Consider the following 26,136-nt stretch of genomic DNA (forward strand, 5'->3'; position numbering starts at 1 on the left):
ATAAAAATGGAGGGACATTTTGATACTTTAAACTTGTATCTTGCATTTTCTTTTGATGATTGTCCCTAAAAATGCCACCCCCAAACTCATTTCTTTTAATACTTTGGGTGGATTTCTTTCATTTTGAATGACAATAGTGAAAAGCACATATACTAGCACTTTTACAAGATGACAAGCACTTCTTCTCCCTTTTATTGAATTTTTTCTTTTCTTTTCTTTTTTTTTTTTTATGTACCTAATGTTATAAATAATTATTCTCATGAAAAAGGTTGGAGTGTTTGGTTCATTGGCTAGGTAACAATAAGGATTTCAAGAAAAATTAGGGGTAAAAAGGCTCAAAGGGGTTTGCAAGGGTCAATTTTAATTAGGAAAAGGGCCAAAGGTTTAAAATGAGAAGGTTTAAATCAAAGAATGCCTAATCATCTCTCTTTTCAAGTACAAGCTGGTATTTCGCCTTGAAAGGTTTAGAAAATTTGTTCTAAGATTGGTGAGATATCATTTGACTACCTTGTATCCAATAACTCCCTCTAAACACTCCAATCTCTAAAGGACTAGTTGGGTGGCTTTTTGGCTAAGAAGATATAAGCAAGGGATAGACACTTCAAAACCTTGCACCTCTTAGGAGACTTTCAATCCACAAGCCCAACTAAAGGTAAGTCAAATCACTCTCATAGGTAGCTTTTCAATACTCAAGGGATTTGGCAAAAGATTTTAATGCATGATGCATGATTCCTAAAAATGAGTAATGCATTAACTAAATGGAGGAAGTCTATTTGTGTGCAATGTGTACAATTTCTAAGTGATGTATAATGTGTGTGTAAATGTGTTATGTATATATATGTAAGGATGTATATGTAAAATATTTACAATATATGTAAATGGAATGGGATGAGATGCTCCTATACTCAAAATGTGAAAATGAAGCAAAAATCAAAATGTGCACCCCCAAACTCAAAATTAGACATTGTCCTCAATGTCTCAAGGAGTGCATTATCAAAACTCAAAGTAAACAGGAATTACCAGGAATTGTGAGATTTAAGAGCAAAAAGAAAGAGTTACCTGGTATGGAGCAAATGAGAATTCAAGATATAATGGGGATGCATAAGAAGTCGCACAGTTATGCAGAGTAAAGTGTCAGTCGAGCAGTGCATAAGTGCAATGCTCGCATGAGTGGCAATAAGGACTGCACAAGCTATGCAAAGTATTTGCATAAGGGTATTCATAGCCTATGCAGTATATTCAAAAGCTGCTGCATGATGATGAGCAAGGGAAAATGTGCAACCACCAGTAGAAGCATGCAAATATATACAGAGTATGGACAAATATGCACAAAGTGAAAGATGCAGAGAAAAGTTAGGGCAAATGCGGCGAAAATAGGAGTGGAGAAGAAGAGGAGAGGTAATGCCGGAATAAATGGACGTGGGGGAAAAAGGAGTGAACAGGAATATCGGGAGGTGGAGGTGGGAAAAATGGTGCCGAAAACAAATTTGATTTGAACAGGGTTTGTGTAAAAACTGCATAAGTGAAAAGTGAGTTGTGCATAACTTATGCACTCTCTTATGCATGTTTCGGTGGGTGATAAAAAGGTGTGAAAAACTGATTATGCAGGAGTGCATAGCTTATGCACTAACTTATGCAAGTTCCGGCTTGCTTTGGACTTCAGAGAAATAGCTCATGCAAAAGTGCATAAGTCATGCACTGTCCTTATGCACTGTTCGGCAAGTTTTGACTTTCAGGGAGAGTGGTCATGCGGAAGTGCATAAGCTATGCACTCTGCTTATGCACTTTTCGGTGGGTTTTGAAATTTGGGGTTGGTGGTTATGCAGAAGTGCATAAGCTATGCACCCTCCTTATGCAGGTCTCGGCAGATTTTGGTGTTTGGAAAATGTGGTCATGCAGTTGTGCATAAGCTATGCACTCTGCTTATGCACCTCTTGGCAGGTTTTAGAATTTGGGGTTGGTGGTTATGCAGTTGTGCATAAGTCATGCACTCTGCTTATGCACCTCTCGGCAGGTTTTGGATTTGAGTTTACGTTATGCGAGTGCATAAGTCATGCACCCTCCTTATGCAGACTTCGGCAGAGAGAGAAAATGCAGGATTTGAAGTCATGCAGTTGTGCATAAGTCATGCACTCACTTATGCAAGGTTTGACAGATATGAATTTTGACAAAATGAGGCTATGCAGAATTGCATAAGCTATGCACTCTTCTTATGCACTTTGCAATAGAGATGAAAAATGGCAAGAATTGTGGTTATGCAGGATTGCATAAGCTATGCAGTTGCTTATGCACAATTCAACAAGATTGAGATTGCAATGGAAAATGATTTGCAAGTGTGAAAAAATACCCTAGAATGAAGAAATATAATTCTATTAAGCATAAATCATGAGAAATTATCACCAAAAACACATCAATATATACAAAATCCATCAAAATTACATCACACATGCTTGTAAAAGTGAATCCTGCATAAAAGGCATTTGTGACCCATGCCATTTTGACTCAAATTCTGCAAATCAACATTTAGCACATTAAAACTCAATAAAATCTGCATAAAGTTGCATTTATCTACAAATGATGAACTCCCCAAGTCATGCCAAGAAAATGCAGCATGTTCATCTTAAATCTCACACCCCAAATAAACTCAAAACTACAAAGATGACCCACTTACCACCATATTAACATTAAAAGCACATATACTTAAAAGTTACACACCCAACCTCACCAAGAACATAAGTAATCTGCTGCAGACACCCTCTTTGCTGCAGAATGTCATTTTTCCTCTGCATAAACCAGATAGCAGCCCCTGCACAGGTTATGCAGCAAAAACCAATCAGTTTTTGGGAGAGTTTGAAGGACAAAATTTTCAAGTTAAGAATCACTCCCCAGCAGTTCACCAGCCTTTCTTCATTGAAATACATCTACAAGGGACAAGATTCAACAATGTCAAAAATTGAATTTGGGGAGATTTAAGATAAAAACAAAAGTAATGTAAATAAAAGTAAATCAACAAAAGCAAAATTAAAGAACTTGGGGTGCCTCCCAAGAGCGCTAATTTATAGTCCTTAGCTGGACTCTTTTCATGTTTCATGGTGGCTGAAATTGGAATTTATTGCCTCTGTTTCCAATAGGTTCTTCAATGAATCTATATTTCATTTTCTTTCCATCACATGAGAAGATCCTTGTTGCTTTATCTAAAAATCCAACCATTTCTTTCTTGACAACCTTTGGTGCATCTTTTTCTTTGAGAGATGGTTGTTTTACTTCACTTTTCTCCACTTGCTCAACTTGAAAGATTGGTGCCATAGGACAAGGTGGATTACTATTCAAATGTTGTGCAAATGCAGCCTCTTTTGGATTTTCATCATTGATACTCCTTTCATGGATAAGACAACTTTCAAGAGAAGCCTTCGGATAGCTCTTTCTAAAGTGCTCTTTTACTAACTCATCAACTATATCAATTCTCAAACAAGAGTCTACATCTTCATGTTGCTTCTTCTTATCATTGCCAATGTTGAAGACTAAATGATCCTCTCCGACTCTGAGAGTAAGCTTCTCACCTTTCACGTCAATCAAAGCACCAGCTGTAGCTAGGAAAGGCCTCCCAAAATGATTGGGATATTAGAATCCTCTTCCATGTCCAAGATGACAAAATCACAGGTATATAGAATTTCCCAACCTTCAGAGGCACATTCTCTAAAATCCCTTCAGGATACTTGATTGATCTATCAGCTAACTGAAGAGAAATGTGGGTTGGCTTAAGATCTCCCATGTTGAGCTTCTCATAGATGGAGAGGGGCATAAGGCTTACACTAGCCCCTAAATCACATAAAGCTTTTATAGAACATGATTCCCAATGTGGCATGGAATTGAAAAACTCCTGGATCCTTGAGCTTTGGAGGAAGTTTCCTTTGGAGGATAGCACCGCATTCCTCGATTAAGGCTCTGATCTCATAATCTTCAAGTCTTCTTTTGTTTGAGAGAATTTCTTTCAAAAACTTAGCATAAGAAGGCATTTGGGAAAGAGCATCAATAAAAGGCACATCTATATATAGCTTCTTTAAAACCTCTAAGAACTTCCCAAATTGCTTATCAATCTTGGCTTTTTGAAATCTCTGTGGAAAGGGAAGCTGTGGCTTGTAAGGCTCTGGAGGTATATATTTCTCTTCTTTCTCTCCAACCTCCTCTTTACCTTTTCTTGCACTCCCTTTTCACTCTTTTGTTTTTCATCTCTCTCAACATCTTTCTCATTTTCTCTCTTCTCAACTTTTTCACTCTTCTCAGTATGCACTTTTTTACCACTCCTCAAGGTGATGGCATGACATTGCTCCTTGGATTTTCTGTTTGACTAGGAAGTTTCCCATAGAATTGGTACTTGATGAGCATGCTTGTTGTGCAACTGATTTTCCAAAGATCCTATTGTGTGTTTGCATTTGTTCCACCTTGCTTTCATCTCTCTCATCTCTTCATCACGCTTAGTTTGATTAGCAAGAATTTGTTGTAATAAAGCCTCTGTGGTGGAACTTTGTTCTTGCTGTTTTGGTAGAGGTGCAGGATTTGCATTCTTTTGCTGAAAACTAGGTGGTGGTTGCCAAGGTTGTTGGTATTGATGCCCTTGTTGTTGTGGTGGAAAGTTCTGAGTTAAAGCTTGAGTTTGCTGATTCCCCCATGAAAATTTGGATGATTCCTCCAAGCATATGAAGGATAATCTACTCCATGACTCATTGTTCCTTCTGCATAAGTAACTTGTTGAGAATTCCCAGAGCATGATGATGAACTGACTAGCATACTTAAATCCTCCATTTTCTTAGCAAGGACATTAGTGAGTGCATCAAATTTGGCATTGATCATGTTGAATGGATCAAGCTCATACATTCCAAAGACTTGCCTCTTTTGAGTTGGAGTGGTCCTCTTGGACTACTCCAAAGATGAGTATTCTTTGCTATTTTCTCTAACAACTCATAAGCTTCATCTTCATGCTTAATGATGAATTCCCCTCCAGTTTGAGCATCAATGATTCCTCTAATAGCAGGAGTGACATTTGTGTAAAAATTCTGGTTTATCATCCATTTAGGAATGGCATGATGTGGACATTGTCTCTCCAACTCCTTCCATCTCATCCATGACTCATAAAGAGTCTCATCTTCTCTTGGTCTAAAAGCAATCATTTGATTCCTCAACTCTTGAGTTTTTCCAGGTGGAAAGTATTGGGCAAGAAATGCATCAGTGAGCTGCTCCCAATTTGTAATTGAGTTGTGAGGTAAAGAATCAAGCCAATCCAATGCTCTATCTTTCAAAGAGAATGGAAACAATTTTAGCCTTGCTGCATCATCAGATACTCCTGGTTGCTTTTGCATGTCACAAATCATCGCAAACTTCTTCAGATGTGTGTGTGGATTTTCAGAAGGATGTCCTCCGAATTGAGAATTTTGAATCATTTGAAGAACCCCAAAATCCATCTTGTAACTATTTGCATCAATTCTTGGTCTTGCTATACTTTCTCTTAAGTCATCAAAACGAGGAAAAGCATGATCCATCATACTTCCCCTAGGCACATTAGCATTTACAACCTCTTCACCTTGGGCTACATTTTCATTGTTTCGATCATTTCCAGCATTACCGCCACCAATTCTAATTCTTTCATCAGCCATGTCTGCTTCTAATTCAGTTTCTCTCAAGGCTTCTTTCCTTTTTCTGGTTTCTTTCTTGTTGGCTTTACAAAATTTCTCTATTTCAGGATTGAACAATAAGGATGTGTCACTTGTGCTTCTAGCTCTTCTCATAAAAGATTAAAAGTACCTGAAAAAGAACAAACAAACACAAAATGAAAAGATAACAAAAATAAAACTATAAACAACTAAAATAATCAAGAATTCAATCTTAAACAAACAACTCCCCGGCAACGGCGCTAAAAACTTGATGTGTCCCAACCGCAAGTGCGCGGGTCGTTCAAGTAGTATAGAAAAAGATATCGTTCCCACGAAGAGTTGTGTTAATGATTGAATTTTTGATATAAAATAAAATACGTTAAAATTGTATTTTAATCAAATTAATAAAAGAAATTTAGGAATTTGAAGCATAAGGTATGAAAATGCAAAACTAAATTCAAACAATGACTAATTTAATAATTCGCAAAATAAAGAAATTGATAATGATGAAAATTAATAAAATGAGATTAAACTAAACACTCAAAAGTAAAATTCCAAGCAATAATTGATGAAAGACGATTCTGGAGTTAAGGGTTCATATTTAAGTCTTTTTGGAATTTTTCCTAGCTAGCCCAATCCATGAAATTTATGGGTTTAAAGGAGATTAATTCTAAAATCCTTTGAAAACTCTTTCGAGTGAGACAAAGAGTGCCTTAATTAACTTAATCCTACTTTCGTGGAGTTAAAATTAACCAAGACCCATTAGGTTCTTTAATCAATCTATTAAAACCCTCTTAACCCTTAGTCTATTTCTAGATCTAAGTTAATTAAGTTCAATTTCTTGATTAACTATCACTTGGTTTTCTCCTTTCGGTGCTTCAACCAAGGATTAAAAACATAACTTAATGGGGCCCTTCATTAAGCATGTGACTAAGCACACAAGAAATGGATTAAACCTCATAAATTCATTAAATTGGGACTAACCCAGTTCAAATCCACAAAAATAACTAAATATTACATCCCTTACTCAAGAATCAAAGTAAAACTACTCACTATCCATAATGTTTACAAGAAATTCTGAGTTTATAAGGAACTAAAGCGTTAATCTAAGCTAACAAACAAGAAACAAAACACGAGAAAGGTAGGAAAAATTGAAGAAAAGACCGACATCTCCAAATCTGGTTTGAAATGGAGTGGGAGATGATTGTGACTCTTCAGCTGCTGCCTCCCCTATTCCTTTTCTTCCTCTACTTGCTTCCCCCTTTTCTAAAATGGGAAATGGGACTATTTATATCATTTTTCTGACATGGAGCCCTAAAATGGTGTGTTTTAGGAGGGATTTTCTGAGGAATCTTCACACTCATTAATGAAATCTTTGTGGGATCAGATAAGTGGATCGCATAAGTTATGCATCCTTTATCAAGCTTTCTGGTTCACTTATGCAAAATTGCATGACTTGGAGCATATATTATGCACATTTCCGTGAGATTGCAAAAGGGAGGCGTGAATCTGAATAAGCTATGCACTCTCCTTATGCACAATTCTACAGTGTTGGAACAGTGTATCTACTCCTAATGAGGATCTGCATAGCTTATGCTGCAAGTTATGCGCAATTTTGTCAATGCATATTTCCACTTGAAAACTTGTATTTGACATCTTTGGCTGTAGAAGTCACTCCTCAAAGGGAACATTTCTTTTCATCCTTCAAAACACCATTTTTCCTACAAAACAAAGTAAAAATTACAAATTAATCCAAAATTGACAATTATGAAAAACTAACTAAATAACTAATGAAATTAGCTAAAAGTGACTAATAATCAAATAAAATGGCTATGAAATTAAACCTAAATGATTATGCAAAATGTATGCATCACAAGGGTTTGGTGAAGGAAAAATTAAAGAATCCAAAGTCAAATTGAAACCCTTAAATCAATATGACAATGGTAATGTTGTTATCTTTGAATTTATTACAATTCTTGAGAAAATATTTAGGGTACCATTAAAAGTTCTTGGATTTGCACAAGTCATTCATGAACTTGATTCTTTTATTGTTGAAATTCTTTGAAATATTCTTGATAAAAGGAAAAATAGGGGAGTTATGGCAATTATGAGGATTGTACGGAAGCTGCAATATTCAGCAAACCATGTTTATGAGTTCAGCTATTGTAATTCTATAATTCTTGTGGAAGAGAAATGGGAGATATTAGGAAGGTAGAGGAAAACAGAGAGAATATGATGTTTGCAGAAATGCTAAGTTGATGCACAATTCCTATTATCATATGCTCATTGTCAAATCAAGTCTGCTAGTATTCTTTACAAAGAGTATGCAAGCATAGCCATTTGTTGTGTCCACAACAAACTCAATATTCAACAACTACAAGAAACTTTTGATTCAAGTGACGAGTATTCAAGATTCCAAATGGGTAGAGTTTCTTTCATTCTACAACCTCCAGTTTCATTCCTGAGGACAAGAATGATTTCAAAGGGAAATGTATTATAGTTGCTACATTCATTAAGAAATGTATTTGGATTTTTTTTTTAAAGTACTAATTTTGTGTGCATGTAGTAGTAGTGATTGATTTGTGAGTGGATTTTTTTAATAATAAATTTATTGTGTGGAGTAAATTTTTATTAAATAACTTTAAATTTTACGTTTTTAGATTTTGTGAATTATTTTAATCACAATTACAATGAAATTTTTTGCCAGAGAGCTATCACCAGTCAGGGCGGAACCGGAAAATTTTTATGGAGTGGGCGAAGCTAAGCACACCAATGAAGTTTGAAAAAGGGCAATACAATTGCCGAGATGCTATGGATCCACATACTAAAGGCCCGTTTTGTTTTAACAAAGTCTGCAAGCCAGATTTTTATAGAAGTGAAACCCTGTGAAAAAAAATTTTCGGAGGTAAAAGGAAAGGCGTTTTAGACGTGGTGGTGGTGTAGCCTACAAACTGGGCAGAGGGAGGGTAGCTAACAGATTAGTGTGTGAAAACGACCTCAAACTGTTCGATGAAATTCCTAAACGAGTTCCTGTATCGCCAGGCTATGCCTAGCTAATGGGCCTGGTAGAAACTGCAGTTTTAACCAAGACAACCAGAATTGCATATGTTCAGGTTATGTTCTCATCAACATGAATTGCTTTCTGTACTATTTACATTTTAGAAAACAATAATAGAGAAAAATGTTAATAAAAAAAAGATGGAAAAAAAAATGTGCCTATTGAGAAGCAACTGAGGAGAAGGAAGAACAAGATGATGAAGAAGATAGGGGTGGTGAGTGATAACAAGTACATTTCAGGTCATGAATGGCCCGTTTCCTCATGATATCGAGTCTTGTACAGAAAACACAGAACCGTCCTTCAAGATCATCTTCACTTTCCTCATAGTCAGCATCTGTGCTATCTTCTTCAAAAATTTCCTCGGCTGCAATTCTCCAATCATTACTTGTGTAGTACACCAATCCCAACATTGGAAGAAGAACCATCAGAATTTTATCTGTACGATCATCATACCATTTGTTTAACTTCTTCCAGAGCATTAAAGGTGCAACAACAGCTGCTGCTCCTACCCCAAACCCCATGCCAGGGACTATGAACTGCCAATCAACTCCATTCCTTTTTTTGATGGTTTGTCCAGCAGGTGCTAATGAATTGGTATGTGAGCAAGATTTTGACAACTGAGGCCCACATAATCCTTTATTACCTCTGAATGAAATGTTCTCAAATGTGAGGAATTGATTACCTGTTGGGATGTTTCCTACCAACTGATTGTATGAGACATTCAGAAATGAAAGGAATGTTAAGCCTACAAGCTCCTGAGGAATTGTTCCACTCAACTGATTAACTGAGAGGTCTAAGGACTCAAGCTGTGATAAGTTGCCTAAAAATGGTGGAATTCGACCAGCAAGTGCATTGTGGGACAAGTTGAGAACATAGAGAGCATTAAAATTGCCAATGACATCTGGTATTGGCCCTACAAAATGGTTGTCAGAGAAGTCAATGGACGTGAAAATTGTTAGGATCTTCAACAGCTCCAACTGGAGACCTTTGATTGTAACTGTTATTGAATCTTGATAATACAGTCCACTGAGGCTTAGGGCCTCGAAACTAAGGTGACCATCTGTTTCATTTCCATTTCTTTTCATTGCCTCCCACGTATTCAAGCATCTATTTGGTAGATTATCACCAAAATTGTTGGAGGCTAGATCGACAATCTGAAGTTTTGGCCAAGGACCATGGTTTTTTGGACATCCAATCTTGCCATGAAAGTTGTTCTTCCGTAGAATAAGGACTTGCAAACTGGATATGTTCTTCAAAAGGCATGGAAATATGTCATTCATTTTATTGTTCCCAAGGTCTAAAACCTCTAACGTAGTGCAATTAGCAAGGGATTTTGGAAGCTTCCCCTCTAATAGATTTCCATTCAGATCTAGAGTCTTTAATTCACAGGTACTCGGAAATTTATCTGGAATACTGCCTCTGAATTTGTTCCTTCCTAAATTTAAAACACCAAGAGTCTTACTTCTCTCCATTAAACAGGGTGGTATTGTGCCACTCAAACTGTTGTTGGACAGATCAAGAACTTGTAGATAACTAGCATTGCATATTGATTCAGGAATAACTCCTACGATGCCATTGTTTGAAAGAGAAAAGAAAATGGTGAAGGAGAAAGACTTACCAATGTTAGGTGGTATGGAAGAAAAGTTATTGTTTGAGCAATCCACATAGGTAACAGATGGCGGAGGAAGTGGAACATTCCCTTGGAGCACGTTATTGTGCAGGTCCAATACAGCAAGACTAGTAGGGAGAGAAAGAGGTTCTGGTAGACTCACCAGCAGATTCTGTGAAAGATTCAGATAGAGGAGAGTGTCAAAACCAACTTCTCCAATCCATCGAGGTACTTTTCCATTAATTTGGTTATCTGACAGGTCTAAATAGACTAGTTTGGACTGATTTCTTAGATCAGGAAATACTCTTAGATTGCAAGAAGCCAGTTTTATTGTGGTCATCTGCGGAAGGGAATACAATGTGAAATTTGCAATCACTGTCAACTTGTTGTGTGAAAGATTAAGCGTGGTAAGTTTATGAAGCTTCTGAATCCAACCTAGCTTTATAGTGCCACTGAACTTGTTGGAGGAAAGTAAGAGGACGTTGAGTCTGCTGATATTAAATACCCAACGGGGAATATGCCCTTCTAGTTTGTTACTACTCAAATCCAGGGTATCCAAAGAAGAAGAAGATGCGCCTGAGATGTTAGGAAATTGACCTGTAAATTGGTTGAAAGAAAGCTGAATCTTCTGCAGTGATGGGATTGCGAACAAAGATGACGGAATGTTCCCATTAAGTGAATTATACCTCAAGTCGACATAGGTAAGATTCAGAAGGCCTGCCCATTGAGTGGATGATATCTCACCAGACAATTGATTGTAAGAAAAATCTATATACATGAGTTTCTTGGACCTGCCCAATGATGGGATTGGACCACTGAATATGTTGGATGAGAAGTCTAAATGGACAAGTTCAGTGAGATTCGCTATTGAAGTAGGAATCAATCCACTGAAGTTGCAAGTTTCAAGCTCTATTTTTGACAGATTCTTAAATGTACCGATGGAATCTGGTAGTGTCCCTGAAAAATTTGTGTAGCTGAGCACCAAGGTCTTAAGAGAGGCATTCTGTAAATGATCTGGCATGTATCCCCTAAGCTCTTGGTTGTAAGATAAGTCAAGAATCTCTAGTGTTGATACCTGGAATACTTTTGGAGGAAATGTTCCTCGCAAATTGCAATCGCTGAGAAGTAAGATCCTCAAATTGGAGAAATTTGCGAAGAATTCTGGAACTGGGGCAGACAAATTGTTACCGCCCATACTAATTACTGAGAGAGACTGAAGCTTTGCAAGGGAAGGATCAATAGGGCCCGAAAGAAAACAGTTGGACAAGCTCAACACTTGCAGATTAAGCAGAGAAGACGATAAGGCCTGACACCACTCATTCCCATTTGCAGATATACTTACACCGTCAAGACGAAGTTCTCTCAGCTGTGTAAGACTTTGAACCAGTGTTGCCAAATTTGGTTTCTCAAGTTTCAGTGATCGAACTCGACGGTAGTAGAGCATTGAAAGATCAAGAGTCACCAATTTTGTCATGGTTGAAATTTCAATTGGAATTTGACCCATAAATCCAGCGTAGGACAAATTCAGAGAAATCAAACGAGTGAGGCTGGCAAATCCAGCTGGAAAACTTGTGTTAAAGTTGTTGAAAGACAAATCTAGAATCTGGAGATATTGAAGGCTGAAGATTGCATCTGATTTGTCAATTCCGCCAGAAATTGATTCGTTGCTCAAATCGAGGCCAGTAACATGACCAAGACCACCCTTATCGCAGGTTACACCAGCCCACCCACAGCAATCTGCGTTGTAATTCCATGCCACCAGTTTTGTAGACTTGGATTGATTGAATTTGAGAGTGTTCTTCAATTCGACCAACAAGGATTTCTGATCGGTCTGGCATACGCCAGAAGCCAAAGCTACATGGGCACCAAAGAGCAGTGTTAAAAGAGGCAGCAATGGAAACCATAAGGAGAAAGGAATTTTCATTTGGTGTTTGGGTTATGAAAAGTAAACAAGCAAGAATTCTTTTTTGGTTTGTTGGGTTTAAGTGGTGGCAAGGGACGGCTATGAAAATTTGTTGGACGCGTAGCGCGTTGCTGTCCGTCAGCTTGTCCTCGTAGACTTTGTAGGCTTGTTAGTTCCGGAGACTATGAAAATTCAAACCAAACCAGCAAACGTGGCCTTCCATCTTTGTTCTTAAAATTGGTATTGGCACATGCTGCGTGGTGATTGCACGGACGTGGATCATGCGATGTCGGATGGCAACATTTCCTTTTCTCTCATATTTTTAATTTATTATAGTCAAATTAATTAATAATTAATAAAAAAAATATTTTATTTTTGCAAAAATTTAACTTATTAAATTTATTAATAAAACTATTAATTATGTTTCTATTTATTATTAATTAATTATGATAACATTAATTTTATTAAATTTTAATTTTAGAGCAAAATATTATTTTTACAAAAAAATTAATTTTAAAATTAATATTTGATTTGAAAATTAAATAAATAAATTTTAAAATTAATTCTTAAAAAAATATTAATCTAAAAATTAAATTTAAAATTTATTATAAAGTGCTTAATTTGACTACTTACATTAAATTCTTAATTTAAAATATATTTTTTAATTTATAAGTCAATTTAAAAATATATAATTTATTATTTAATGAAACTATTTAAAATTAATTTTTAAATAGTTTAAATTTTTTATTAAATTGTATTTAAAAGTAACTTAATTTATTAAAATTATAAAAAATTTATATAATTGAGTATTGTAGTTATTAAAATGAGGATAGTATTAATTTTTTAAAAAATTATTAAATAATATAAAATTTTTTATTTATCAAAGTGTAGTTTAAACAAAATACCTTATTATGACTTTTATTAACTTTAAATAACTCTTTAATTTATAAATAAAATTAAATTATAATCTAATAAGCAAAATTAAACAATAAACTATTTATATTTTTTTATTTATAAATAAATTCAATTTATTTATAAATTAAATTAAACACTCTTATAGTATGAATCAGTAAATAATTAAGTAAATGTTTAAGGGAAAAATAAAGAAAAAGTGGATACCAAGAAAAAGAATGAATAAAGCACCAAGGCCAGAAAACTACTAAAATGATAAATGGATAAAACATACAATTATGTGCTTGTTTGGCGTTAAACTTGGTGGGCCATATTGTTTATCTGATTAAAAATATTATTTTAGATATTTAAAAAAAATTATTTTAGTATTTATATAATTAAAATTTATTAAATTAATTTTAAATTATTTTTAATACTTTCTAAGTGGTATATTTAAAAAAATAATTTTTTAAATAGTAATTTAGACTGCAATGTTTATTCTTTTGTTGGATAACTACCAAAAGAAAGGTTTATAAACTATTAAAATTAATAGTTTATTCTTTACAATTAACTAATAAAAGAATGGTTTATAAATCGTTTGATATAATAATTCATCAATCATATTTTAAATGAAAATATTTTTATCAATTAAATTAATTAAAAAATCTTAAAATATGATTCAAATAATGATTTATTCATCAATCTTATAAATTAATATATTCCATTTGATGAAACATATTAAAAATTTATAGATTGATTGAATTTTTAATGGAACATTAATGAGTATGGATAATGAGATGGCTTGGCGTCCTTTCCACTTCACAGTGAGCAAGATTGAATCCACATGGATTAATAAATATGGCAACTTCTGACGTCCGGATTAGGTTTAGGTGGGTTTGCGCCTAGCAGCTCACTGATTGATTAACAACAAATGACCAAGTCAAAATATACTCTTGTAATAAACACGAAAGCCAGTCGTTGTTCTTGCTTTGTAATGATCTCGTTTGACTCAACTCACACCTTCATTCGCAGTCTTTCTTGCACCACTCCATGGTTTATTTTTTCATATTGAATAATCAAAGCACCACTTTTCACCTATTTTATATATAATTTTATTATATATTATTTTTTAAATTTATAACAAACTGAATTTAATAGTTATTCTGATGAAAATGGTCCCATTTCTGAACCCCACCTCTCAACTTGTATCCGTTTTAGTTGTCACATTTATTAAAGTTTATTCCCTTACCTATATGCTACGTCCAATTTATTTCAAAGGTTAATAATTTCTTAAATTAAATATTTTTAATAACAAAGTTAGGTTTTTTCAACTTTGTCATTTTCAAGTTTCGTGACTTCGAATCAATTTAATGACTTCAACTTTTCTATGGCTTTATAAATGAGAAATTTTTGTCTAAACCTTATTTATTATAAATTTAAAATACAAACATGTAAGATCCATGTATTTAATAAGTAGATCCCACTATATATCTTATATCTTGAGTTCATCATAAATCGAGTTTAAACCTGGTTTATTATAAATCAAACGCACAAACATGTGAGATCCACTTATTTTAATAAGTAAATTTCATCATACATATTATATCTGAGTTCATAATAGATCAAATTTAAGCAAGAAAAATCCTAAATGATATGAAGAGTAATAACCTCTAACCCTTAGCTTTCTCCACGTAATTTTAGAACAAAATTCTGTAATTTTTAGCTTAAAATTAAGAAAGTGTTTAGTACTTAAAAGAGAATATGTTAATTTTTCACCTGATTAATATTTATACTTTTTTAAGAGTTTAAATATTAACTTTGAGAGTCTAAATTAATAATTACCTTACTTAAAGATTGAAACTTACAAGAATAATATTTAACTTTTAATTTTTTAACTTTTTACCAAACATACCCTAAGTAACAACTTACGCACCCAATTATTTAACTGCTATTTGCCATATGAATACGATCAAGGAAAAATTAACAAATTCTGAAATCTGAATTATAATTCCTAGGAATTACTGAACGTGATGGTTCTCGAGATTGGAATTTTGGTAGTCAAGTTCTAGAGAAAAAGCAGCGTATGAAACAAAGAGAGAAGGGAAATCTGTCAAGGTGAGATGATATGTAGTTTAAGTCCCGCATTGTCTGCCATAAATTGTTGAATTTTAATCGAGGATGATAATTGATGTCGAAAACTCAAAATGAAATGAAAACCAAATTAAGAACATTTCATTATTTCATTTTCTGAATAATTTATTATGACAGTCACATGAATCTAATCTATAGTACATGTAATCACATAAATATAATATAAAATGAGAAAATAAAGGTTATTTTTCCGTAATAAAGACTATATTTGATTCAATAAATTTCACAAAATTTTAAAAATTTTAATTAAATTTCATATTTTATATATTTAGTTTGAAAAAAAAATTAAGTTCATAAAATTAATTTAGTTATAACTAAAATCAATTTCTATTAAATTTGATGAAATTTAAAATAAATTCCATAAATTAGCACAATAATTTTTTTGAAATAAATTGTCTATATATTATTCATAAATTCATTCTCATTTAAACTCAAATTTATATTAGATGCATCACACACATATATATAAATATATATTATTCAATTGAATTTTATATTTTAACTTTATATCATATCAATAAATAAAACTCATTTTTAAATAAATTTTAGATTTGTAATTGTTTTAAACTAATTATTATGTAATCTATGTGATTTAATTATAAAGTTTATATACACATATAAGATATGATATTTTCTAGTGTGATGAAAATAATAATTTATAAAATATACAATATTTATGGTAATTTGCACTATGCAGATTGCCTAACAAGATCAGTGGTTGACTTTTTGCACTACAGACTATTCAAAATCGGTTCTAATTCAAACTCATGAAAAAATATTTAAAATTTAAGTCACATCATATCATTATTACAATAACAAATTTTTTTTTTAAAAAAAATTCATTATCAAAGACCTTTAAGTCGCTTGAATAGTAAATTTAATTTTAATAGACAAAAATTACCCAAAAATATTTTAAACATAAATATATATATATAAAAAAAAAAAAAATTCCCAAGTGCTATTACTTCCTCCAAATGTATTCTCCTTTACCTGGTACAAGAGTTCCTCGGCGAAAAGTATATTCCTTTACCTATCTGCTACGTCGATTTTATTTCAATTGTTAATAACTTCTTAAATTAAATATTTTTAATGACAAAGTTAGGTCATTTTCAACATTCTCATTTTTCAAGTTCGCGACTTTGAATCAATTTAATAACTTCAGCGTTTCTGTGACTTTATAACCCACAAATTTAATTCAATGAAATTTTTTTTATTTAAACCTGATTTACCATTAATTTAAAATACAAGTATGTAAGATTTACTCATTTAATAGGTTAGTCTCATCATACATCTTATATATTGAGTTCATGATAAATGGAGTCTAATTCTTATTTATTATGAATTCAAAGATATAAATATGTGAGATCCATATATTTAATAAATAAATCCCACTATATATATTATATATGAGTTCATGATAAATCGAATTTAGGTAAAAAAAGAGCCCAAACGATACGAAGAGTAATGACCTCTAGCCCCAACTACCCCTAGCTTTCTCCACATAATTTTACAATAAAATTATGTAATTTTTACAGTGTTTGGTATGAGGTTAATAAGTATAATATTTAACTCTTAAATTTTTAACATTCTACCGAACATACCTAATTATTTAACTGCCATTTGCCATATGAATATGATCAAGGAAAAATTAACATATTCTGAAATGTAAAATATAATTCCTAGGAATCACTGAATGTGATGATTCTCAAGATTGGAATTTGGGTTGTCAAGTTCTAGAGAAAAAGTAGTGTGTGGGACAAAGAGAGAAGGGAAATTTGTCAAGGTGAGATGATATGCAGTGGAACTTTAAGTCCCGCATTGTCTGCCATAAACTGTTGAATTTTAATCAAGGATGATAATTGATGTCGAAAATTCAAAATGAAATGAAAACCAAATTAAGAAAATTTCATTTTTTTTCATTTTAGAAATAATTTATTATAACAGTCACACAAATCTAATATAAAATATGCACAATCAAATAAATATAATATAAAATGAGAAAATAAAGGCTATTTTTTTCGTAATAAAGGTTACATTTGATTCAATAAATTTCACAACATTTTATAGATTTTATTTAAATTTTATATTTTATATATTTAATTTGAAAAAAAATATTAAATTCATAAAATTAATTTAGTTGTAACTAAAATCAATTTCTATTAAATTTGATGAAATTTAAAATAAATTCCATAAATTACAAAAAATAAACACATATTACAATTTAAAAAAAACTTTTCAACTAAAAAAAAAAGAATGCCAAACAACATAGTTAACATACTCCTTTCACACGCAGAGATGAATATCTGAAGTATAAAATTTATAAGAAAATACGCAGACTCTAATATTATGTAAAAAAAATGAATCAAATCTAATTCAATTCTAAAAATTAGTTCAAGAAAAATAAATTTATCCAAATCTTATATTTAACATAAAATCTTTATACAAAATCAATATGGGATAACATTAAAATAGTAACATTCACATCCTTCAGACAAGCATAGTTGCAAATTGCACATTTCCTACGGACAAAACCTTATCATTGAATGAACAATGCTCAAATTTTTTGACCCAGAGTCAACTGCCACTCAATGCGCAACAAGAAAAGGATGCAGAAACTGGAAATAAATTAGCAATGAATTTTTCCTTCAATACTTTACAATTAGGGAATTGACCCTGCAAACGTAGTTATTAATAATTTTAATATATAAATAGAATATAAATAATTTTTAATTTTAATATGTAAAAATAAATTTTTAAATTTATTTTTAATTATTTTATATTTTATTTTTATTAATTTTTATATAGGCTAAACTTTTTATTTTACAGCTTTTTTAATAAATATTTCATAATATTTTAAAAGAAAATTTTTAATAAAAATAATAAAAAATAAAAATACAGATTAAAAATAAAATACAAATTAAAAATATGGAATAATTTGATATTGGTATCATAATTTTCATCATTTTAAAATCTCAGCAAAATTTTATATCCTCTTAATATATTAAAAAATATTTAAACATTTTCTTTATTAATAATATTCTTAAAAAATATACTAATAATATGAAAAGTATAATGATAATAAAAAAATAAAAAATTATATGTCTGTATTATATGAAGTTTTAGGTATATGCAATATATATTAATAGTATTGAAGCTAAAAACTAAGTTAATTGGCTACCATTATATTTATAATTATTTGCATCATTATAATTAGAATTTATATACATTTATCAAATAAATATAACTAAAATAATAAAAAAAATAATTTTTTATTTCAAATAAATAATTAATTATATGTATTAAATTAATTACTTATATTAGGCTCTTATATCATTATTTTTATTGAAAATTAAGTAATAATGAAGGAATTTATAAAAATTCTCATGATACAATATAATTACTTATAATTATATAAAAAAAAAATGCAAGTGTTTGTTTTCTGTGAAAAAAATTGTTTGGCTAACAATTTGAAATGCAGATATTTTTAAGTACTGAATATATTAACGAAAATACACTTCTCTAACTTTTTAATAAATTAACGAGTGTGAGAAGCGATTACATTAAATGCAATTTACTTAAACAAGTGTAAGCATATGGCTATCCACCTCTATACGTGGAAGTTACTCAAACCTCCCACAGCTCCACCTCTCATAACTCCCCCGAGCTAACTAATCTTTACAACTTTCCACTTTTTCATAACTTCTTCTGCATATTCATCCACCAAAAGTAAATAAATAATTCTTTAGGCCTTTTAAAAAAATAATTAAATCAATTTTAAAAAATTAATTTTAATTAATCATACAGTTAAAAATAATTAATATTTCTAAAAATTATTTTTAATATAAACAGTATTAAGGGATGTTTGGTTTACCTATTGGGTGTAGCTGATAACTGGTAGACACTAAACAGATAAATCAGAGTGTTTAGTAAGTTTAAAAAAAATAAAGCTAATAATTGATGGGTAGCTAATATGGTACTCGTCAACTGCAATTTGTATCAGCTCTATTTTTAGAACTGTTTCTCATCAGCTGATAGCTGATTTGATTTGATTTTTTATTTTAACCATATTGTTTTTTTTATTTAACTCGAAAATTAATATTATTAATATTTTTATATTTTTATTTATAATTTTAATATTTTAATTAACACATTTTAATTTTATTAAAATATTTTTTATTAATAACATAAAATATAAAATACTTATTTATATCTAAAAATTTAAAATTAATTATAAGTTTTTTCTTTATCAATAATAATGATTACTTTATTATTTTATCTATATTTTTTAAGTTATTTAATTATTTAAAAAAATAATAATTATTTTCTTATTTCAATAATAAAATAAATGATATAATATAATAGATTAATAATTTTATATTTATTTTAATAATATAATAAATGATATAATATATTAATTTAATAATTGTATATTTAATTTAATAATAAAATAAATAATATAATATAATAAATTTATAATTTTATATTTATTTCAATAATAAAATAAATTATATAATATATTCCCTTTATTAGTAATTTCAATATCAACAGCAATAACTAAATATAGTTTTATCAAACGCTTAATATAAATCAGCTATCATCAGCTACCTATCAGCTATCAGCTAACAATAACAACTACCAACTAACAGTTATCAGCTGTATTCAACAGCTAAATTAAACAGGCCCTAAATACATTATAATCCTATGTGACACAAATAAATTGTATTCTTTAAATAAATTATCATTTGACATAAATTTGTAATTTTATGTGACAGTATCATGAGATAACATGTCTACTTTATATGCTATATAATTTATTTATAATTTTTATAATGTAATTTAAAATTTTAAATAACTTTATAATATATTATCCATGAATTTTTATAATAGAATACATATAAAAAATTTAAAATAAATATTGATGAAATATTGAATAATTTCATTGAAAATTAATTTTTAAATAATGAAATAAATAAGTGTGATGTCAACATTTTGGTAACTCTAATTTAAATGGCAAAAGATATTGATAATTTGTGCCATTGTTTTAATTTTGATTATTTTAATTAAGATAGCTTCAGTGTATAGAACCTTAAACCTTGATCTGATCATTTCTCATGGTAAATTTTCAGACAATTGTAAGATTTTATCTCGTAATTAATATTACTATATGAGTCAAAATTAATTCTTTTAATATGGTCCAATATTAATTGATATTTACCTTAATTAATACAAATATTAATTGTATAATAATTATTTTAATTAAAGTAAATCCTAATTATAATCGTATAAGGTTACTTAATGAAGTACCAAATTAAGTGTTTGATATATATATATATATATATATATATAAAAGCTGATCCCTCTCTACCCATAAGGTCACACATATTCTATTTTATAAAGTCAGAGATAATAGGGTCATCTCAAAAAAGTCTTTCATCGCTAAAGTCTTGTGTGTAAATTAAGAATGGTCAAAAGGGATAAATAGTTTATTTAATTAAAGAGTCTCTTTCAATTATTACCATGAGTCAATTAAACTCCGTATCAGGTACGCTTTCTAGATATGTGATAATTTATTTGTTCAATATCCATTATTAGGATGATAGTTGAATTTTACGTTTATGATTCATATTATATTTATGATTTATTAATATTTATTTTTACAGCAATTTCTATAATAAATTTGATTTAGTTTAAATCCAACAAAAAAAAGAAAAAAAAAAGACAATTTCATCCTAATTCACTGAAAATCTGAAGAAGAAAGAAGAAGAAGACTAGATTCAAATCTAACTTGGGCAAACCGAATTGATACAACTCAACTGTATTAGTTTAATTAGGTATTTTAATTTGGATTAAATAATGCTAAAAACTAAGAGAGATGAATTTAACTAATAAATACTGCATTTCCATTAATTTTTTCTTTAACAAGAAAAAAAAGTCTTTTATGCCATGCTCACGTCTTGCTAGGGTTTGTTCAGTTGGCTACAGATAGCAAATAACTTATTAGAGTTGATATATTTAAAGTATACGATAAAATTACATCTAATTGTTACTGTTATATATAAAATGATAAATAAAAGTATATATCATATTTTTTTTAGTGAATAAATATATAATTATTAATTTATTATACAATGTATTAAAAATATAATTATTTATTAAGTATATATAAAAATAACATTATAATTATTATATTTATAATATTTTATATTTATTAATCATTTATTATAATTTTAAATAATTTATTGGTGTAAAAAATGTTTTTAAAAATAAATTATAATTAATAATTTTTTAAGAAGATAATATAATCTAAATAAAAAATAAAATAAAATTAATTATCAATTGATAAGAAAAAGCTCTAAAAATAAAATTAATATAAATAGTAGCTAATAAATACCTTATCAGTTATTTATCAGCTGTCAATTCTATTTTTATAATTGACTAGATCCCTCGAATGTTTATCACTTATTAACTAATTGTAAAAGGTAAATTAAACACCCACTTAAGTTAGAGTTGTAAGATTTTTTTTTTTCTTTCAAAGAAAAGTTTATGTGTTGGAAGTTAAATTTGCATTTTGGGTCAGACGTGAACTAATATAAATACAAACTTGTGAAAAAGGCTTTATTCCAATAACAAATAAGCTAGTTTGTACGGGCCCAAGGCTGGGAGCCTACCAGCTCAAGTGCTCAGGCCAACTACTTGGCCTGAGTTTCTATATATATATATATATATATATAGATAATCTATTAATTTTAAAATTTAAAATATAATAATAATTATTATAAAAAAAAATTTTAAACTTAATATGATAAAAATTCAAAATTTAAGTGAACAATTCATGCATACATACATACATTCTCCGATGTTAACGAGCAAACCATTATACATACGTACCTCAAATCAACTTTATACAGATACGTAACATTACAAGCACACCAAATTAGAAGCACAGCCACACCAACGATAATAAAACTACAGGAAGGCGAAAATCTTGATTTATTGGCAGAATGTTGTGGTGATGATGATGAGTGAATGGCTAGAAAGCATTTCTGACCTTTATATTGAAACCAGGAAAGGTTAATTAATCGCAAATACTCTGGCTGCATCCATTCTCTTCAGAGTTGCTGGTTTCTCCTTCTCAGGTTCCTGATTCTTTCACCTAGCTGTGGGAATATCTTTACAGTAACACTATCAATTCGTTTGCAATACCATATTCTACACCGATTCCAGAACATTAGAGGCCAAACAACAATTCCTAAGCCAAATATATACCCAATTTCAACACTCAGCAATTTCCAATTGATCACTATGCCATGCCTTGGTGGAAATTGAATCACGGCACTAGCCTTTGGGCAATCTTCTTTCAGAGGAGGTCCACATAATCCTACATTACCTGCAAAGGCATATTCTGAAAATGTAGCGAATTGGTTACCTGTAGGAATCCTTCCGACTAGCATGTTGTTTGAGAGGTTCAGGAAAGAGAGATATGTTAGATTTGCAAGCTGCTGAGGAATTTCTCCAGTAAGTTCGTTATCTGAAAGATCTAAGGACTCCAGATTTGAGATGTTGCCTAAAGCTGATGGGATTTGGCCAACAAAAGCATTGCGCGACAGGTTCAGAACAGATAAAGCATTTAATTGCCCAAACGTTTCTGTTATTAGCCCTTCAAATCTGTTGTGAGAGACGTCAATCGCTCTGAATGTTGGGAACTTCACCAAATTGATCTCAAGGCCATCGATGGTAACTGTTATTTCTTGATAATACAGTTGACAAAGACGTGTGATGGAGATTTTGAGGGGATCAAGGTTTTCATTTCCATCTTCCATCATTGCCTTCTATGCATTCAAGGCTCTATTTGGTAGTCTACCACTAAAACTGTTGGAGGCTATGTCAAAAATCTGAAGCTTTGTCGATTTGATATTGGTCCTGGGACATGACATGTTCCCATAAAATTTGTTATCTCGCAGAATAAGGACTCGTAAACTGCACATGTTCTTCAAAAGGCATGGGAAAGTACCATTTAATTTATTGCTTCCGACGTCTAAAACCTTTAACATGCTGCAATTGATCAGAGATTGTGGTACCTTCCCCCCCAAAACGTTTCCTCTCATATCTAGAGTCTTCAAATTGCATTTTGCTGGAAAATTGTCAGCAATATTGCCACGGAAGTTGTTTCTCCTTAAATTCAGAAAGCCAAGATTCTCACTCCTCTCAATTAAACAGGCTGGTATTCTGCCATCTAAGTCATTGTTGGACAAGTCAAGATACCTGAAGATTAGTAGCCCTGCATATTGACTCCGGTATAACACCTGTAATGCTATTGTTTGAAAGGGAGAAAAAAATAGCCTTAGAGAGGTTAGTACCGATGTTGTCCGGTATGACAGAAGTAAAGTAATTACTCGAGTAATCCACATAAGTAACACATGGTGGGAGAGTTGCAATCCTCCCCTTGAGCCGGTTGTGATGTAGGTCCAGGACAACAAAATTGGGGGCGAAATAAGGTTGCTCCACACCATCCAAGAGATTATGTGAAAGATTCAGATAGACGAGAGACGCATTACCAGCACTCCAAATCCAATATGGCACAACCCCAGTAATTTGGTTGTCTGACAGGTCTAAAGACACTAATTTTGATTGGTTGCTCAGATTAGAAACACACTCAGATTGCAGGAAACCAATTTTAATTTGCTCAGCAGGGGAGATGAAGACAAGGTACAGTTGCTAGCAATTTCCACTGCCAAGTTGTTGTAGGAAAGATCAAGCTTACTCTGATTATTAAGCTTCTGAATCCTGTCCAGTTGTATAGTGCCATTGAATTTATTGGACGAAAGTAAGAGGACTTTGAGTCTACTGATATTAAATACCCATTAGGGAATAGGCCCTTCTAGTTTGTTGCTACTCAAATTCGGGGTATCCAAAGAAGGAGATACACCTGAGATGTTGGGAACTTGACCTGTAAATTGGTTGGAAGAAAGCTGAATCTTCCGCAGTGATGGGATTGCAAACAGAGATGACGAAATGCTCCCATTAAGTGAATTAAACCTCAAGTCGACATAGGAAAGATTCAAAAGGCCTTCCCAGTGAGTAGACGGAATCTCACCAGACAATTGATTGTGAGAAAAGTCTATATACACGAGTTTCTTGGACCTGCCCAACGATGGGATTGGGCCACTGAATGTGCTGTATGAGAAGTCTAAATAGACGAGTTCATTGAGATTGGCCATTGAAATTGGAAGCGAACCATTGAATTTGCAATCTACAAGCTCTGTTCTTGACAAACTCCCAAGTGTACCAATAGAATCCGGTAGTATTCCCGAAAAATTTGTGTAGCTGAGCACCAAGGTCTTGAGAGAGGCATTCTGCAAGCTATCTGGCAAGTATCCATGATGTTCTAGGTTGTATAATAAGTCGAGAATCTCTAGTGTCGATACATGGAATACATTTGGTGGAAATGTTCCTCGCAAATTGCAATCGCTGAGGAGTAAGATCCTCACATTATAGAAATTTGCAAAACATTCTGGAACTGGGGCAGACAAATTATTACCGCCCAAACGAATTTCGTAGAGAGACTGAAGCTTTGCAAGGGAAGGATCAATAGGGCCCGAAAGAAAACATTTGGACAAGCTCAACACTTGTAGATTAGGCAGAGAAGTCGACAAGGCCTGGCACCACTCATTCCCATTTGCGCATGCATTTACACCATCAAGACGAAATTCTCCCAGCTGTGTAAGATTTTGAAGCAATGTTGCCAAATTTGGTTTCTCAAGTTTCAGTGATGGAACTCCAGGGCGGTAGAGCATAGACAAATCAAGAGTAACCAACTTTTTCATGCGTGAAATCGCAACTGAAATTTGACCTCAATACCCGGCGTTGGACAAATTGAGAGAAACCAAACCTGTGAGGTTGGCGAGCCTGTCTGGCAGAGTTGTGTTGAAGTTGTTGAAAGACAAATCTAGGTTCTGCAGATATTGAAGGTTGAAGAGGGCACCTGATCTGTCAATGCCACAGGAGATTGATTCGTTGCTCAAATTGAGGCCAATAACATGACCCAGACCACCCCCATCGCAGGTTACACCGGTCCACTCACAGCAATCTGCGCTGAAATTCCATCTCACTAGCTTTGTCGACTTTGATTGATCGAATTCGAGACTGTTGTGCAATTGGACTAACAAGGAATGCTGATCGCTTTGGCATACGCCAGAAGCCAAAGTTGCATGGATGCCAAAGAGCAGCATTAAAAGAGGCAGCGATAGAAACCACATAAAGAATGGAATTTTCATTTTGACACAATTACCAGACAACCATGTAAATGTCTGGAATCAGAATTTTGCACCCCTAAAGATGGCTAGTAATGAGGCTAAGTGTTTAAGAAACTTCCCAGTAGATATTAATGCTTCTTATTGTGCATGGATTGAAATTGTTATGCGTATGCATTGACATTGTTGCGGAGGCAAATATTAATTGCTAACAGTAAGACCTTGAATGGAAAAAATGGCACATTTGAATTTTGATTGGGACACGATGTGGCAAAGTAATTGTTTCGCTCTACTATGAATTCAAGACACAGAAAATATGATAGGTTCCACTTATTAAATACACGCATCCCACATATTTTAATCTTAAATCCATGATGAACGTTCTAAGTAAAAATTTCTCATCAAGTGATATTTATTAATTACATAAAAGTAAATTTGATCACTCACTAATTAAATCATTAAAAAAATAATTTAAGATATCGAAAAAAATAAGACTAAAACCAATTTAAATTATCAACATTGGTGATAATTTCATGAATTAGATTTATGTAGGTAAAAATAAGTTATTGATGATTCTATGAACTATAAATTTATTAAGGCCGTCAATAGTATGAAAATAGTTCTAA

At 31.6% G+C, this 26,136-nt stretch overlaps 1 protein-coding gene, 1 non-coding gene and 1 pseudogene across 3 annotated transcripts; 1 reads left to right on the forward strand and 2 right to left on the reverse strand.

The window, feature by feature from the left end:
* The first annotated feature begins 5,076 nt into the window (after window positions 1-5,076).
* LOC131177057 (small nucleolar RNA R71) lies at window positions 5,077-5,184 on the forward strand. The gene has a single exon (XR_009146777.1). It is a non-coding gene; the product is annotated as a small nucleolar RNA R71 (small nucleolar RNA).
* A 3,570-nt stretch (window positions 5,185-8,754) lies between these two features.
* LOC131177055 (receptor-like protein 7) lies at window positions 8,755-12,385 on the reverse strand. 2 transcript variants are annotated; one of them, XM_058142048.1, is made up of 2 exons: window positions 10,325-12,385; window positions 8,755-10,141 (listed from the first exon to the last, which is right to left on the reverse strand). In XM_058142048.1, the coding sequence occupies exons 1-2, from the start codon at window positions 12,237-12,239 to the stop codon at window positions 8,865-8,867; spliced, it is 3,192 nt and encodes a 1,063-aa protein (XP_057998031.1). In that variant the 5' UTR covers window positions 12,240-12,385; the 3' UTR covers window positions 8,755-8,864. The 2 variants fall into 2 exon arrangements, with proteins under 2 accessions (XP_057998031.1, XP_057998030.1); XM_058142047.1 differs by having other exon boundaries at window positions 8,755-12,384.
* Window positions 12,386-22,261: 9,876 nt separating this feature from the next.
* Window positions 22,262-25,534, reverse strand: LOC110662723 (receptor-like protein 35; annotated as a pseudogene).
* Between the last annotated feature and the right edge of the window lie 602 nt (window positions 25,535-26,136).

The sequence above is a fragment of the Hevea brasiliensis genome, unplaced genomic scaffold, assembly GCF_030052815.1.
Source record: "Hevea brasiliensis isolate MT/VB/25A 57/8 unplaced genomic scaffold, ASM3005281v1 Scaf314, whole genome shotgun sequence".
Taxonomy (NCBI): domain Eukaryota; kingdom Viridiplantae; phylum Streptophyta; class Magnoliopsida; order Malpighiales; family Euphorbiaceae; genus Hevea; species Hevea brasiliensis.